This window comes from Gouania willdenowi, chromosome 2, assembly GCF_900634775.1.
Source record: "Gouania willdenowi chromosome 2, fGouWil2.1, whole genome shotgun sequence".
Taxonomy (NCBI): Eukaryota; Metazoa; Chordata; class Actinopteri; order Blenniiformes; family Gobiesocidae; genus Gouania; species Gouania willdenowi.
Window position 1 is genome coordinate 11,616,952 of NC_041045.1, and position 18,937 is coordinate 11,635,888.

Sequence of the window (18,937 nt, forward strand, 5' to 3'; positions counted from 1 at the left end):
CCTAGAAATACTCCCAGAATTAATAAAAATAACAGAAAAATACACAAAATGCCTAAGAAAATATACACATTTTGGGAAACTACACTAAACCTCAACAAAAATATACAAAACGACTTGAAAAAATCAGTAAAAATTTGAAAAATGTCAATGAAATTACATTTCGTTCTTAATAACTTATAAAATGACGATCTGAATTCACAAAAATAACAGGAAATTATACAAAAAGACAACAAAATACACAAAATGCCCATGAAAATATACAGCGTTATGGAAAAATACACAAAATGACTACCAGAATTAACAAAAATAATGGAACATATATAAAATGCCTAGAAACATGCAACATTCCTAATAACTTACAAAAAATAATGGTAAAATACGCAAAATGACAGCAAAATACATAAAATAACTAAGAAAATTTACAAAATTTGGGAAAATACACTAAGCCTCTACAAAAATATACAAAACGACTAGAAAAAATCAGTAAAAATTTGAAAAATGTCAATGAAATTACATTTCATTCCTAATAACTTAAATTAAATTACTCCCAGAATTAACAAAAATAACGTTAAAATACACAAAATGCCTATGAAAACATACAAAATTTATAAAAAACACACTAAACCTCTACAAAAATACACAAAACGACTTGAAAAATATCAGTAAAAATACGCAAAATGTCAACGAAAGCACACAAACATACAGAATTACAGCACTATGCAAAAATGACGACCAAATTAAACAAAAATACCAGAAAAACTTACAAAATGACAATGAAAATATGCAAAATACCTAAAGAAATACAAAAGAAACATATGAAATTACAGGAAATAACAAAATGACCGTTGGCAATGTTTAGTTAGTTTCTAAGTGGACTTTTAACACACTGTTTACCTGAGGGATTCATTGATGTTTTTGTCTTTTTTGCAGGAACTCCACGTACTGTATGAAGGTGTCCATGTCCCTCACGGTGGCGGAGAACGACACTGACCTCTGCTACAACTCCAAAATGAGGTTTTTCGAGAAGGCGGAGCTTAGCAAGAGCAAAGACATCACGTGCCCTGGCATCGAGGATTACGTACAGCCGGGGGCGGAGCCAGAAATCATCTGGTACAAGGTGAAGGGTGTGAGAAAGACATGTCAAACTCAAGGCACGGGGGCCAAATCCAGCCCTTTTGGCCATCCATTTCGGTCCGTGGGAGAAAGTGTAAAAAAAGACAGAAAAAAAACACAAAATATTCTGTAAATTACGAAATAATTAAGTTGTAGATCTCTCAGTTCTTATAAATACACTAATTCAATGAAACTCCACAATATTTGGGCTTTTATCACATGACTGCAGTCATTTTAAACCTCAAATTTTTCAAAGGACTACATTTTCCAGAATTTTTTTCTCATAATTTACCGCAATTAAAAAAATTGTCACATATATCAATGAAATTTAAAAGAAATTACTTGTTTTCCCGCCTAAAATTTGTGGTCAAATTAAGATCAATCAGAATTTCTTTATTAATTAAACCCCTGAACCAAAGGTAGTTGACATCCCTGTGATAAGATATGTTTAAAAACAAACACACACAAAGTGGATTTTGGTAAAATATTACATAATGGTTGAATTTGACCAACATGTTACATCTTTTACGATTATTTAAAGACGTTAGTGGCTGGTAAAACGTGAACATTTCCTGTGAAACATGAAAATGAAAATAATGAAAATGGAAATAAATTAGGAGAAATAAATACAAAACTTAAAGGTGCAGTCCGCAGCTCTCAGATCCCTTTCTCCATCTCCCTCCCCGCTGCTCTTTTGCCCTGCCTCCAAACTTTCCAAAGTCCCTCCCTCAGAGGAGCTAAAAAGCTAACGTTAGTCCGACAACAACATCACAGTAATATAACATGCACTGTTAAAAGCATATTACTGCAGCACTTCTCTCTCTCTCTATGTGCACACACCATTCTAGCAGCAGCAGCAACAACACAGTGTCACGTACAGCAGCTCACACGAAGGCTGCTGCACACACACATGAACAACACATGCACCACAGAGTTCTAGTGTAATGTAATTGAAAAAAATGGCGCTCTAGCTCTGGGAAAGGGGCGGGGCCTGTGAGCCACAGCTGTCAGACAGTCCATCAAACACAATCCTGGCTCTGATTGGTTCTTTTTGCTCAGTCCGGTGCATTCTGGCTATCTGCCAAAGGCTGCAGGAGCAGCAGGGGGGACTCGATGAGACTGTTTTTTTCACACAAACTACTAGTTTGATGTAAGGCTGTCCTTACATAGTGACAGCTTTAGCAAATATGACAAAAAGTTACTTTTATAAGAGTTGCAGACTGCACCTTTAAGGTCCCATTGACTTTCCATCCCAGTCAGACGTCTCACACAGGAGCTGCTCAGCTTATCTAGAAGAAGAATTCATTAAATGGAGCTGCATTAATCGACACGTGGCCACAGAATCAATCAAACGCTGCGTTTAACGACTGTTCCACACATTCTGATTGAAATGTCGGAGGCTGCATCACAGTAACCTACAGATGCTCTTTTTTGGGGGAGCAAATCTGTCATTAGATCAATGAAAAACAGCAGCGTTGAATGAAATAAGAAGCAGCATTTTTGCTTATTTTTTACCCTTTTTCTGTGACTACACCAAACTAACCATATTTGAACCTGTTTTCATCACTTTTTGGCACCTTTTAATGCATTTGCGCTACATTACTCCCATTTCTGACAGTTCGCCATCACATTTCAATGCCTTTTCTGCACATTTTCAGCGCTTATAAACCCTTTTCACCACTTTTCACACCCATTATTGTCAGTTTTAACCAGTTTTCACCATATTTCATGCTTATTTTTTGCCAATTTAACCACCACCACCATTTGTCATGAATCATGATCATTATTTGCCAGTTTAAACTATTTGTTCGTCTGTTTTTTTTTTTCTCTGCCACTTTTAAGCCAATATTGGCACTTTGAACCCTTTTTACCACGTTTTCTCTCAGTTGTTGCCCACTCTAATTTGCAACTTTCAACCAATTTGTTGTGGTTTTTAAAAATCCATTTCACCACCTTTTTTTTATTTTAATCAAGGATTTACATCTTTAAAATGACTATATACTATAGCCCAAATAATAATAAAAGTCCTGCCCCTTCTCCATCAAATTTCAATGTCTTTTTTGCACATTTTTCCACTTTCCACCTCTTTCCACCCAATGTCAAATGTGTTGACCCATTATTGTCACTTTTAACCACTTTTCACCATATTTCATGCTTGTTTTTTTTTTTTGCCAATTTGTCGTGCCCATTATTTGTCAGTTTTTAAATTTCGTTACACACAATTTGCAACTTTTAACCAATTTCTGTGGCTTTAAAATCCCATTTCACCACCTTTTCCATCATTTTTGGTCACTTTTAGCCCATTTTATTTCTGATTAAATCAATGATTTAAGATGACAATACTGTATACTATGGTCCAAATAATGCTAAACCTACTGCATAACAGTGGGTATTATTCAGATTAATAAATGAATGTGGTTCGCTGACATTCACTGATGTGCTCCACATTTTTCTCTGAACTCACAAAGGAAAAGTGTCAACATTTAGATTCTCAACACGCACACAGTTTGTGTGTAATTATATGTATTGTGTATGTATGGATAGATTACAGAATGCATCACGACTTAAAGATGAATGTAGCCTACTGCTATTTATAGCTGTTAATTTACAGCCGCTAAGCTAATTTCCTGCTAACCGTGACGATGCCTCGAATAGGACGGTTGTCAAAGTGGTTGCCTAGCAACTGATACAGTTTGCCATTTGTTTTTATGCATATATACAGTATGTATATCGTCTGTGTACACAGATGACCCCAATTGGAAGTCGGCATTGCATTTACAGTGTGATGTGAAGTAGAGACACTAGTGTGAGACTGTGGATCAGACATGACATACAAAATTACAGAAAAAATTGCAAAAATACACAAAACTACTGCAAAAAAATCAGCAAAAATATATAAAATGGCAACAAAAGTACACTAAATGCCTAATAATATACAATATTACAAAAAATGCACAGAATGCTTACGAAAATGTACAAAATTACATTTAATACACAAAAAAGTTACAAAAATGCACAAAACCACCAGAAAAAAACATACAAAATGACAATGAAAATACAGAAAATGCCTAAAAAAATACATATAATGGAAAAAACATACACAAAATGACTCAAAAAAAACTTTTCAAATTACAGAAAAAAGCACAATGATAACAAAAATACACCAAACAACTACAACAATATCAGAAAAACTGGCAAAATGACCATAGAAATACAAAATGCCAGTAAAAATATGCAAAATGTCAACGAAAGTACACATAGAGAAACACAAAATGGTGACCAAAATAAACAAAAATACTGGAAAAAACATATGAAATAAATAATAAAATGTACATTATACCTAAAAAAAACCCACACAAAATGACTCAAAAATCATTAAATTACAGAAAAACCCACAAAGGCTTAAAAAGAAATACTCACAAGTACAAAAATTTGAGGAAAAACTGACATTTTCCTGTATTAATGCTGGTCATTGGTCATTTTTCTACTAGCATGGATGTTGCTCACTCTAGTATCTCTAAATGTGTCCTAATGTTGTGTCTAAAGGAATGTAAACCAAAGGAGTGGAGACAGAGCATTGAAAGGAGGAGAGATGTTCTATCCATCAAAGAAGTGAGGGAAGATGACATTGGGAATTACACGTGTGAGCTGCCCTTTGGGAACTTTGTGGTGCGGAGAACGACTGAGCTCTCTGTCACAGGTAGGATTCTCTTTTTATTCTCTTTATTCTGCTGCTTTCACCCTCGGGGCCCCTTTGGGGACCAAACGTGTACCTTCTGTTTATTCAGTGTTTACCGTAAGGTGTATAGAACAGGAGATATAAAATGTACTTTTTTATTATTTAGTGTTTTACATCATTTTTCATTTCATATTTGAGTTTATTATTTTGTATTCTATTATTATTTTAAAAAATACATATTTTTCATTCTTAGTTCTTTAATTTTAATCTATATTTATTTAATTTTAAAAAAAATATTTTTTATTATTTTTCATAATTTTTTTAAATTCTTTTAAATTATTTCTTTTTTAGGTCTTTTTAATTATTTTAAGTGTTGCATCATTTTTTTTTTGCATTTTTCTTATTTTTTGAATTGTTGTTTTGTTATTTTTTTGTTTTTATATTTTTTAATTATTTGAAGTATTGCATCATTTTTCTATTTTAATTTATTCTTTAAAAAAATGTACAATTATTTTTCATTTAATTTTCTTTTTGTAATTATTTAAAGTTTTACATTATTTTATTAATTTAACATTTGAATTTGTTCTATTATTATTATTATTATTATTATTATTATTATTATTATTATTATTATTATTATTATTATTATTATTATGTTTTTATTATTATTTTAAGCATTGCATTGTTTTTTGCTTTATTATTATTATTATTATTATTATTATTATTATTATTATTATTATATTTTTTTTTTTTCAAAATGTTCTTTAATTTATTTAAATTATTTCTTGTTTATTTTTTTTAAGTGTTGCATCATTTGAAAAGTGTTTGTCACTGCGTGTTGTGTAAAATGTGTTTGTAACAAACCAAAGCCTCTGAGCTGTGACTCATTCAGATGTTCTCATCCTTTCTGCTGCTTTCAGCTGCAAGGATACAAAAAAGATAAACAGAAACCAATATCACAGATTATTAATTACAGAAAAAAGCGCAAAATGCCTCAGAAAATGTACAGTTATGTTTAATACACAAAAAATACCAGAGAAACCTACAAAATGACAATGAAAATACACAAAATCCCTAAAGAAATACAAATTGTGAAAAAAAAAATACACAAAATGACTGCAAAAAACATGTCAAGTTACATAAAAAACCACAAGGATAACAAAAATACACAAAACAACCATAACAATATCATAAAAACAGACGAAATGACAACAGAAATACACAAAATGCCCCAAAACTATGCAAATTGTCAACGAACATAGCAACAAAGACACACATATTGGTTCTAAACACACACACAACTATATATATTAAAAAAACACTAAAATGACCCAAAAAACACACAAAATGACTACAACTATCGACAAAACTCCAATAAAAACACACAAAATGACTACAACTATAGACAAAACTACAATAAAAACACACAAAATGATGACAACTATAGACAAAACTACAATAAAAACACACAAAATGACTACAACTATAGACAAAACTACAATAAAAACACACAAAATGATGACAACTATAGACAAAACTACAATAAAAACACACAAAATGACTACAACTATTGACAAAACTACATTAAAAACACACAAAATGACTACAACTATAGACAAAACTACAATAAAAACACACAAAATGACTACAACTATAGACAAAACTACAATAAAAACACACAAAATGACTACAACTATAGACAAAACTACAATAAAAACACACAAAATGACTACAACTATAGACAAAACTACAATAAAAACATACAAAATGACTACAACTATAGACAAAACTACATTAAAAACACACAAAATGACTACAACTATAGACAAAACTACATTAAAAACACACAAAATGACTACAACTATAGACAAAACTACAATAAAAACACACAAAATGACTACAACTATAGACAAAACTACAATAAAAACACACAAAATGACTACAACTATAGACAAAACTACAATAAAAACACACAAAATGACTACAACTATAGACAAAACTACAATAAAAACACACAAAATGACTACAACTATAGACAAAACTACAATAAAAACACACAAAATGACTACAACTATTGACAAAACTCCAATAAAAACACACAGAATGACTACAACTATAGACAAAACTCAAATAAAAACACACAAAATGATGACAACTATAGACAAAACTACAATAAAAACACACAAAATGATGACAACTATAGACAAAACTACAATAAAAACACACAAAATGATGACAACTATAGACAAAACTACAATAAAAACACACAAAATGACTACAACTATAGACAAAACTACAATAAAAACACACAAAATGACTACAACTATAGACAAAACTACAATAAAAACACACAAAATGACTACAACTATAGACAAAACTACAATAAAAACACACAAAATGACGACAACTATAGACAAAACTACAATAAAAACACACAAAATGACTACAACTATAGACAAAACTACAATAAAAACACACTAAATGACTACAACTATAGACAAAACTACAATAAAAACACACAAAATGACTACAACTATAGACAAAACTACAATAAAAACACACAAAATGACTACAACTACAGACAAAACTACAATAAAAACACACAAAATGATGACAACTATAGACAAAACTACAATAAAAACACACAAAATGACTACAACTATAGACAAAACTACAATAAAAACACACAAAATGACTACAACTATAGACAAAACTCCAATAAAAACACACAAAATGACTACAACTACAGACAAAACTACAATAAAAACACATTAAATTATGACAACTATAGACAAAACTACAATAAAAACACACAAAATGGCTACAACTATAGACAAAACTACAATAAAAACACACAAAATGATGACAACTATAAACAAAACTACAATAAAAACACACAAAATGATGACAACTATAGACAAAACTACAATACAAACACACAAAATGACTACAACTATTGACAAAACTACAATAAAAACACACAAAATGACTACAACTATAGACAAAACTACAATAAAAACACAAAATGACTACAACTATAGACAAAACTACAATAAAAACACACAAAATGACTACAACTATAGACAAAACTACAATAAAAACACACAAAATGACTACAACTATAGACAAAACTACAATAAAAACACACAAAATGACTACAACTACAGACAAAACTACAATAAAAACACACAAAATGATGACAACTATAGACAAAACTACAATAAAAACACACAAAATGACTACAACTACAGACAAAACTACAATAAAAACACAAAATGACTACAACTATAGACAAAACTACAATAAAAACACACAAAATGACTACAACTACAGACAAAACTACAATAAAAACACACAAAATGATGACAACTATAGACAAAACTACAATAAAAACACACAAAATGATGACAACTATAGACAAAACTACAATAAAAACACACAAAATGACTACAACTATAGACAAAACTACAATAAAAACACACAAAATGACTACAACTATAGACAAAACTCCAATAAAAACACACAAAATGACTACAACTATAGACAAAACTACAATAAAAACACACAAAATGACGACAACTATAGACAAAACTACAATAAAAACACAAAATGACTACAACTATAGACAAAACTACAATAAAAACACACAAAATGACTACAACTACAGACAAAACTACAATAAAAACACACAAAATGATGACAACTATAGACAAAACTACAATAAAAACACACAAAATGATGACAACTATAGACAAAACTACATTAAAAACACACAAAATGACTACAACTATAGACAAAACTACAATAAAAACACACAAAATGACTACAACTACAGACAAAACTACAATAAAAACACACAAAATGATGACAACTATAGACAAAACTACAATAAAAACACACAAAATGACTACAACTATAGACAAAACTACAATAAAAACACACAAAATGACTACAACTATAGACAAAACTACAATAAAAACACACAAAATGACGACAACTATAGACAAAACTACAATAAAAACACACTAAATGATGACAACTATAGACAAAACTACAATAAAAACACACAAAATGACTACAACTATAGACAAAACTACAATAAAAACACACAAAATGACTACAACTACAGACAAAACTCCAATAAAAACACACAAAATGACTACAACTATAGACAAAACTCCAATAAAAACCCACAAAATGATGACAACTATAGACAAAACTACAATAAAAACACACAAAATGATGACAACTATAGACAAAACTACAATAAAAACACACAAAATGATGACAACTATAGACAAAACTACAATAAAAACACACAAAATGACTACAACTATAGACAAAACTACAATAAAAACACACAAAATGATGACAACTATAGACAAAACTACAATAAAAACACACAAAATGATGACAACTATAGACAAAACTACAATAAAACACACAAAATGACTACAACTATAGACAAAACTACAATAAAAACACACAAAATGACTACAACTATAGACAAAACTACAATAAAAACACACAAAATGACTACAACTATAGACAAAACTACAATAAAAACACACAAAATGACGACAACTATAGACAAAACTACAATAAAAACACACTAAATGACTACAACTATAGACAAAGCTACAATAAAAACACACAAAATGACTACAACTATAGACAAAACTACAATAAAAACACACAAAATGACTACAACTACAGACAAAACTACAATAAAAACACACAAAATGATGACAACTATAGACAAAACTACAATAAAAACACACAAAATGACTACAACTACAGACAAAACTACAATAAAAACACACAAAATGATGACAACTATAGACAAAACTACAATAAAAACACACAAAATGACTACAACTATAGACAAAACTACAATAAAAACACACAAAATGACTACAACTATAGACAAAACTCCAATAAAAACACACAAAATGACTACAACTATAGACAAAACTCCAATAAAAACACACAAAATGACTACAACTACAGACAAAACTACAATAAAAACACACAAAATGATGACAACTATAGACAAAACTACAATAAAAACACACAAAATGGCTACAACTATAGACAAAACTACAATAAAAACACACAAAATGATGACAACTATAAACAAAACTACAATAAAAACACACAAAATGACTACAACTATAGACAAAACTACAATAAAAACACACAAAATGATGACAACTATAAACAAAACTACAATAAAAACACACAAAATGATGACAACTATAGACAAAACTACAATAAAAACACACAAAATGACTACAACTATAGACAAAACTACAATAAAAACACACAAAATGACTACAACTATAGACAAAACTACAATAAAAACACAAAATGACTACAACTATAGACAAAACTACAATAAAAACACACAAAATGACTACAACTATAGACAAAACTACAATAAAAACACACAAAATGATGACAACTATAGACAAAACTACAATAAAAACACAAAATGACTACAACTATAGACAAAACTACAATAAAAACACACAAAATGACTACAACTATAGACAAAACTCCAATAAAAACACACAAAATGATGACAACTATAGACAAAACTACAATAAAAACACACAAAATGACTACAACTATAGACAAAACTACAATAAAAACACACAAAATGACTACAACTATAGACAAAACTACAATAAAAACACACAAAATGACTACAACTATAGACAAAACTACAATAAAAACACACAAAATGATGACAACTATAGACAAAACTACAATAAAACACACAAAATGACTACAACTATAGACAAAACTACAATAAAAACACACAAAATGATGACAACTATAGACAAAACTACAATAAAAACACACAAAATGACTACAACTATAGACAAAACTACAATAAAAACACACAAAATGATGACAACTATAGACAAAACTACAATAAAAACACACAAAATGACTACAACTATAGACAAAACTCCAATAAAAACACACAAAATGACTACAACTATAGACAAAACTACAATAAAAACACACAAAATGACTACAACTATAGACAAAACTACAATAAAAACACACAAAATGATGACAACTATAAACAAAACTACAATAAAAACACACAAAATGATGACAACTATAGACAAAACTACAATAAAAACACACAAAATGACTACAACTATAGACAAAACTACAATAAAAACACACAAAATGACTACAACTATAGACAAAACTACAATAAAAACACAAAATGACTACAACTACAGACAAAACTACAATAAAAACACACAAAATGACTACAACTATAGACAAAACTACAATAAAACACACAAAATGATGACAACTATAGACAAAACTACAATAAAAACACAAAATGACTACAACTATAGACAAAACTACAATAAAAACACAAAATGACTACAACTATAGACAAAACTACAATAAAAACACACAAAATGACTACAACTATAGACAAAACTACAATAAAACACACAAAATGATGACAACTATAGACAAAACTACAATAAAAACACAAAATGACTACAACTATAGACAAAACTACAATAAAAACACACAAAATGACTACAACTATAGACAAAACTCCAATAAAAACACACAAAATGATGACAACTATAGACAAAACTACAATAAAAACACACAAAATGACTACAACTATAGACAAAACTACAATAAAAACACACAAAATGACTACAACTACAGACAAAACTACAATAAAAACACACAAAATGATGACAACTATAGACAAAACTACAATAAAAACACACTAAATGACAAAAATGCACAAACTGGTCTGTATTTGTCCCCTGAACTACAAACAGTTTGACACCCCTACTTTGGAGAAAGCATTTAGTTTTCTGTTCTTTAGCATTAGCATCCCGTGCATGCTGCTAGCATTAATTTATGCTATCCTGTCCTTGTGATAAATGTTACTGAGGCACATTGATTTCTACACTTCACTTTAGTTCATTGTTCTCCAGGAGCGACTCAAGCTTGTGATGTTTATATGTTTTAAATATGGAGGGAATGTTCCACCATGATGAGTCGACTCGTTAGCGTACGACAAAGGCTGGAAAATAATATTTAATATAATTCCTCCTTTAATTGGTGGGAGATAATGAATGTGGCCATGACGGCTGAGTGCTCCTCCACGCTAATCCTTTTCTTCTTCTTATGATTTGGATAATGAGGAGGAGGTGCTTGACGAGAGCTATTCATTATTTATTTAATATATTAGAAACCAAAACTCGAATGTGTATTTTTTTTGTATTAGTTGAAATGAAGTTGCTAGCTGCTTTTGATTTAACTAAATTTAGTTTACGACTGAACTATTAAAAGCATTGGCAATGAATTGCATTATTGATTTGTTGCTTTGTGCAATTTACATTATATATACTGCAAATATATATTATATTTCACTGATGCAGAGCCGTTTGTTTCACCTGCAGAGCTTAGTGAATTTAGTTTTTTTGTGTTTGTGTGTGTGCAAGAGTGTTTGTGTGTGTGCAAGAGTGTTTGTGTGTGTGCGCAAGAGTGTTTGTGTGTGTGCGCAAGAGTGTTTGTGTGTGTGCAAGAGTGTTTGTGTGTGTGCGCAAGAGTGTTTGTGTGTGTGCGCAAGAGTGTTTGTGTGTGTGCAAGAGTGTTTGTGTGTGCGCAAGAGTGTTTGTGTGTGTGCAAGAGTGTTTGTGTGTGTGCAAGAGTGTTTGTGTGTGTGCGCAAGAGTGTTTGTGTGTGTGCAAGAGTGTTTGTGTGTGTGCGCAAGAGTGTTTGTGTGTGTGCAAGAGTGTTTGTGTGTGTGCGCAAGAGTGTTTGTGTCTGTGCGCAAGAGTGCTTGTGTGTGTGCACAAGTGTTTCTCTGTGCGTTGCGCGAATGTTTGTGTGTGCACGGCCGCGCGCACGCACAAGTGTTTGTGTGTCCGCGCAAGAGTGTCACGTGTCATGCCCAGTATTTGCCAAACTAATTGTTCATACTCTTTTCTGCCGTGTTTAAGCCAATATTGACACTTTGAATCATTTTTGACCACTTTTTTTTTAGTTTTTGGCCACTTGAATTTGCAGTTTTTAACCAATTTCTGTGGTTTTTTAAATCCCATTTTGCCACCTTTTCCAACATATTAGGTCACTGTTAACCAATTTTGTTTCTGATTAAACAAGGATTTACATCTTTAAGATGACTGTATACTATGGCCCAAATAATAATTAGACTTCCTGGATAGCAGTGGATATTATTCAGATCAATAAATGAATGTGGATATCACAGATTTATTCGGTAAATCAGCTTGTTCATGTCTGTCGTGTCCTACTCAAATTTGGAGTTTGTTTACAGTAAAGTGTATTCTAAATGTATTAGTTAAAATGAAGTTGCCAGCTGCAATTAGGTTTACAGTGTTAATATTTAGGAGCTAGGCTCATCAAATCATCTTTTAAGGAGTAATTTAGTGCCGTTCTGTCAAATGTGGATGTTTGAAATCGACTTTATTCATTAAAAATGACACATTTCATGATTTTTTGATATTTCCCACACGCATATTACACTCTTTTTGGACAAAATATTCTATTTGATGAATGCAGGATTAATATTTGTTGGTTCGGACATTGTTATCGATGAGAAATCAGTATAACTAACCTTGTTCTGGTTAGATCTACAAGTTTAACCTTGACATTGAGTGTTCACTGCAGTGGGGAAAGTTTGCGACGCTAACTTTGTTAGCGGGTGAGTGATGAGCGCGACAACGTCTCACATGGCGACGCGTGAATCACTTTCTTCGGCTCATTAAAAACGGTGTTGAATGTGTAAGAAAATGGAGCGATGATTAAAACGTGTGCGTTTCTCCGTCGTCGCACAAGCTTCTCGAGAAATCCTGAAACTTGATGGATGAGATTCGTGGTCATTTGGAATGATTTTGTGTTTCTCCCCTGCTGGGCCTCACTGCGTATTTTCAGAAGTGGATTAGTGAGCGAGGATCTGTGATGAGTGTGAGAAGCACACCTGTGTGTGTGTATGTGTGTGTGTGTGTGTGTCATACCTGCGTAAACAGAAGGGGGATGACGGCTTATTTTTGTTATTGTGTTTTAAGTATTCGCTGAGATTTATGACACAATACTTTTTTTTTATCACCTTGATTTTGTGCCTGGCTGTTTGTCACGTCCCACGGCTGCTACGCTCACATCGCAGAGTCAAGATCAAATATCAATCAGAGGTGAAAGGCGGAACCTCAGGCTTTTCTTTGGCGCCAATAATGAGATGAATCTGCCTCTGACAGCATCATCCTCCCCCTCCTCTTCCTCCTCCTCCTCCTCTTCCAACCCACACTGTTACATAAAGTCAAAGCTTTTCTCAATAAAGTTTTGCCAGGAAGTCGATTTTGTGTCAAAGTCACACACGAGCTGTTTTTTTTATATATATATATATATATATATAGCAGCTAGTTGTCAAAGGTCACACTGTGAATTTTTTGTTTGATTGGATAAACACTTTTTGAGATATCTCCAATGTTGATTTTCGTGCGTTCCTATCTTTCTTCCATTTTCAGCTTCCAATATCCTAGCAACAACATCACATAGGAAACTGAAATTTGGTAAATACAGCTCCACCTACTCTCTCAGAATATATAAAAATATCTGCTATACATCATATCTGGCAGACATGCCAGCGCCTTAAAATTGGACAAAAGTTAGTGTGAGTTTGGGTCTGGAGCATGTTTGGGCAGACATAGGCAACTGGTGGCCCGGGGGCCACATGTGTCCTTTGGTCTTAATTGTGCTGTCCCGAAAGAAAAAGCATAATTAAATGTACTACAAATATACACACACATTACTTTTCTATATTTGTTTTTTTTTTTATTATTACTTTTTGCTTTTTTTTCATTATTTTGGTGTTTTGGACAGGTTATCCTCGTGATTTACAGGAGAAAAAAATGCAGGTAAAAATATTATAATAATATTTATACTTTATAGATGTTTTTGAACGGTAAAATTAGACAGTTTTACAATCGGATATGTGTAAAAAATCTGTATGAAATTGTACGTCACACTTTATTTTTCTGTGTTGAGACGAGCTGACATGTTTGAAGGTTATCTCCTTTTTTGTCTCTCTCTCCATTCCCAGCATTCCCAGTCACCTCACGACTGTGGTGTGGAATTACATCAGCGCTACAGTAGTTTAGCGCTGATTTTCACATCCATGAATGCTATGGCACTAAGCGAGCGCTAATTAGCGAAGCGGAAGCATTAATTATGTAAGGCGTCTTAATTAGCAGTCCCACATGTACGGGGTGTCAACGGAGCATTTGTAAGCACAGTTAGATAATTGATAGATATTTGATAAGATGTGCGACAGAAACCTGCTGCCAAGGTGAAACTCGCTTCAGGAGACGCGTCGTCAAGCATTTTCACCTTCAAAATAAGAGATGTACAGCTGGGAAATGTTTCTGGATGAAAAGGTTTATTATTTATTATTAACTGATCACTTTATTTTTTTTAAAAAAAAGCATCTTATTGCATTTTCATTAGAGGAGACATGGGCCACTAAAAAAAGGCTAAATAAACCCCGAAACCAAAATAAAATTACAGAAATATACACAAAAAACAATAACAGAAAAATATATTAAACAGCAACAAAGACAATGCAGAAACATTTGCAAAATTACAAAAAAATATGCAAAAACTAACAGAAAACTATGTTAAGTTTACAACAGAAATACACAAAATTGAAAATAGGAAATGACAACAAAAATGCACAAAAAAAAACAAAATTAAACCCTAAAAGTTGCACAAGATGACACAAAATTTACAAAACGACAAAAGAAAAAAGTACAAAATAACAACAAAATGATTTGTTGTCTCCTGTGTTTTTGCTCAGATTGGTCATTATTCTAAACGCTGACGTGAATATTGATCACGTGACCCTCAGATAAGACACATTTTTGTGTTTCTCTGAATTCGAGGCTATACTATTTTGTGTCGGCTTATAAAAACGTGGGCACTGTGAGCAGCGAGCCATGTCAAGCTAATTCTTGGAGAAAACAAACAAAAAAACAAGCAAGCAAACAAAAATAGACACACGTTGCCAGCTTCCTGTCATTTCTTTAAAGAGACAAACAATGGAAAACAGAAAGCAATGAGATAGGTTGCCACAACTGCCCAAAAATAAACACACAGTAACTTAGTAACCACTCAGACTCTTTACTTTCAGCAGTGCAATCACTTTTTCTCCTGTGAGCTGCTCCTTTGATGCTGCAGCAGGTGGAAATCCATCAGGATGCCGTGTGTGTGTGTGTGTGTGTGCGTGCAGGGGGAAGGAGATGCATGCTAATAGCTACGCTAAGAGATGCTGAGCTAAAAGGAGAAGTCTGATATTATTATAAAAATAATATAATATTTTGCATAAAACACGTCAGACATTTTCCAAGGAACGCACACAGAAGTGCACTATTATCTCTATTGTTATATATATATTGTTCTTCTTCACAATAAGAGCCCTTTCACAATAAGATCACTTCACCTCCTGATATCGGTTAGATTTGCTGTGTTTTCATTACCCTTGGAAATGGCCAAAATCTAAATAGCACAATAAAAACTGGTAATGGAAAGACCTGAATTTTGAAAAAAAAACACTGAAATATCGCTTTCATAAGGAGGAATTTTGGACATTTTGATATTGAAATGTGCCGCAAAAGCGCCTATGGAAACAGATTTTTCCGCAAATACATGTCACATGACCACTTCTCTCCGAGTAAACATGACGTGGAGTGTTATATGGAAGTTTGCGCGATGAGATTTTATGGGAGTTACGAGGCTCCTCCCCAAAACAACCTTCATTGGAAACACATTGGAAACACGTTCAAAGCGCAATTATACTTAATCGACATTTAGAAATATTGCTTTTATTTTGCGAAAATCTGTCATGGAAACCCAGCTAATGTTAGACTAATGTCCTAATAATTAGGGCAGGTCGATGAAATGAGTAATAAAGAAGCTTTGTATATTAATATAGTTGGATTTTTTAATCTAATTTTTGCTCTACAAAGTCCATCCAGGCTGCTTAATAACTCACTCACACATGCTGTCCCTCGGAGAAACACTTTTGCAACCGATGTTTTTTACAGTTGAACTGTTTCTGATGAATTAATGTTGAAACTTCACTGAAAGCATTTCCCATTGGCTCGCTGGTTGGGTTTCCTTATGTGTCAGACACCTGCAAAAACAGGGACCATCCATTTTATTTCTAGTCTGAATGTACTTACTGTACATTCTCCTGATTAATAAACATGTTGTTTTCAGATATTTGAGATTTGAAATACAAGTCCCAAACTTTTTTTCCCTTATCCCACACTGTGCCAATCACTAAAGGAGCATAGTTTGGGACCTGCCTTTTTCTCCCACTCTTCCTAACTCCTGTTTTCCACTTCTCATCTAAGAAATACGGGGCGCCGCCCTTGTGGCGGCCCACAGTTCTCCCGCTTCTGTCCTCCCATGTTATATGTGATTGTCTTTTATCTTATTTTGTTTTATCTTTGACTTTGGGACTCATCAGTGGTTTTTAATGCACACAAGAGTTTATATTTTCCAAGATTTTAGTGAAACCAGTTTGTTGTGATTTTAGTTCTTTAAATAGAGTTGTGGAGACCTTTTTTGTCCGTCAATGTATTTAAAAGAAACTGAAACTAACAAGAGAGAATGTTCTGTCACTGTTCAACCTCGACTCCCAAAAAGTCTTGGTCTTGTCTAGGTTTCACAGCACAACACTAGAATACATATTCCTTTTTTTGCACAGACATTTATTTGTGGAATACATCCAGTGGGAATAAAAGTAGTGTTTCCATCTATGGAGAGATATATAATGAGACCTCGAAAAGGAGCCTGTGACTATATCGGTATTGGTTAATGGCAGAAATTAGAAATGTAGTCTATGTTATTGGCTAAAAGCTAATATCCAACATCGTCACAGTACTATTGTCCACTTACTAGTTAAAGTGAGTAGATTTACAGCTGCTCACAAGGTCATGAGTATAGCCTATACACAACTGTAGCCTTGCCCCCCCCCCCCCCCCCCCCCCCCCCCACCCCCCGCCTTCTATCTCCGACAGTTTGTAGAAATTTCCCATCAAGGACACTTCAGCCACACGTCAATCCACCGATTCCACCCGAGAGATAAGGTAGGAAGGCACTCCTGCATAATTTATGGTGAGCAAAAATCTATTTTGTGGCATAAATTACGGCGATGTTAATTAGTTGCAGATTGGTCATTTTACTAAAGGTGCATTGGAAATGAGTTGAGGGAGACGCGGCTGATACTTCCATGTTTTCTGCTGCTAAAAAGAGGCCTATTTTCTCGTTCTGAGTGAGATCGGAACCACGCCAGTGCCTGGACTGGTGGCCGAGGCCATTAATTCATGTCGGAAGATGATGTTGTGTATCAAAGTGGAATCAATCAGAATGTGGAGGATTGCTTACCAGCACTTAGCTCAGTGGCAATGCCCAGTTGGGCCTTGATGTAAAGGAAATTGATTGCACTCCGGGCTACGCTGTCATGACAAGTTATTTTAATGGTTCCAAAGCAGGCTTTTGTTGAACTTTAAAGAAGAAGAAAGAGGAGGAAGAAAGCAGAAGAAGCAAAAACCCATTTATTTGAGAGTGTGGCGCATACACAAAGACTGGTTGAAGACGGAAAAGATGAAGGTTGAGAGCCGTTTGTCGTCAGCTCAAGAGTTAGCGCCAACAGAAGGGTTAGCGATGATTGAAAATGGGGCCACATGGGTTATAATTAAAAAACGCTTATTTTGGTTTAGCTGTCAGGTACAGTGTTATGTTGTGTACGCTGATATATTTTGTTGCTAAACGGAGGAAGAAACTCAACAATATTTGCACGTAGTTTTCCTGGCGCTTATGTCGCATGATTGCAGTCATTTTTAATGTTAAACTGTTGGAAAAACTAAAAATTCTTGCAAATTTCCTAAATTTCCCTAAAATGATTCTATGTTTCCCTTATTTAAATAGAAATTGGTCAAAAAATGTATTAAATTTAAAGTGAAGATCCTGTTGGGACTGCTATCTGTCACTTATTGCTTTGATATTGTCATTTTCTTACATATTTATTATTTTATGTATACGTAGAAGTGTAAACTCGGA

General features: G+C 32.8%; 1 protein-coding gene across 1 annotated transcript in view; it reads left to right on the top strand.

Moving 5' to 3' along the window:
* The window catches only part of LOC114476221 (interleukin-1 receptor accessory protein-like 1), a 316,582-nt gene that overhangs the window by 110,316 nt on the left and 187,329 nt on the right, over window positions 1–18,937 (top strand). Inside the window, exons 4-5 of the mRNA XM_028467582.1 lie at window positions 931–1,117; window positions 4,660–4,813. Coding sequence (XP_028323383.1) covers window positions 931–1,117; window positions 4,660–4,813 — 341 coding nt within the window. The remainder of the gene's footprint in view (window positions 1–930; window positions 1,118–4,659; window positions 4,814–18,937) is intronic.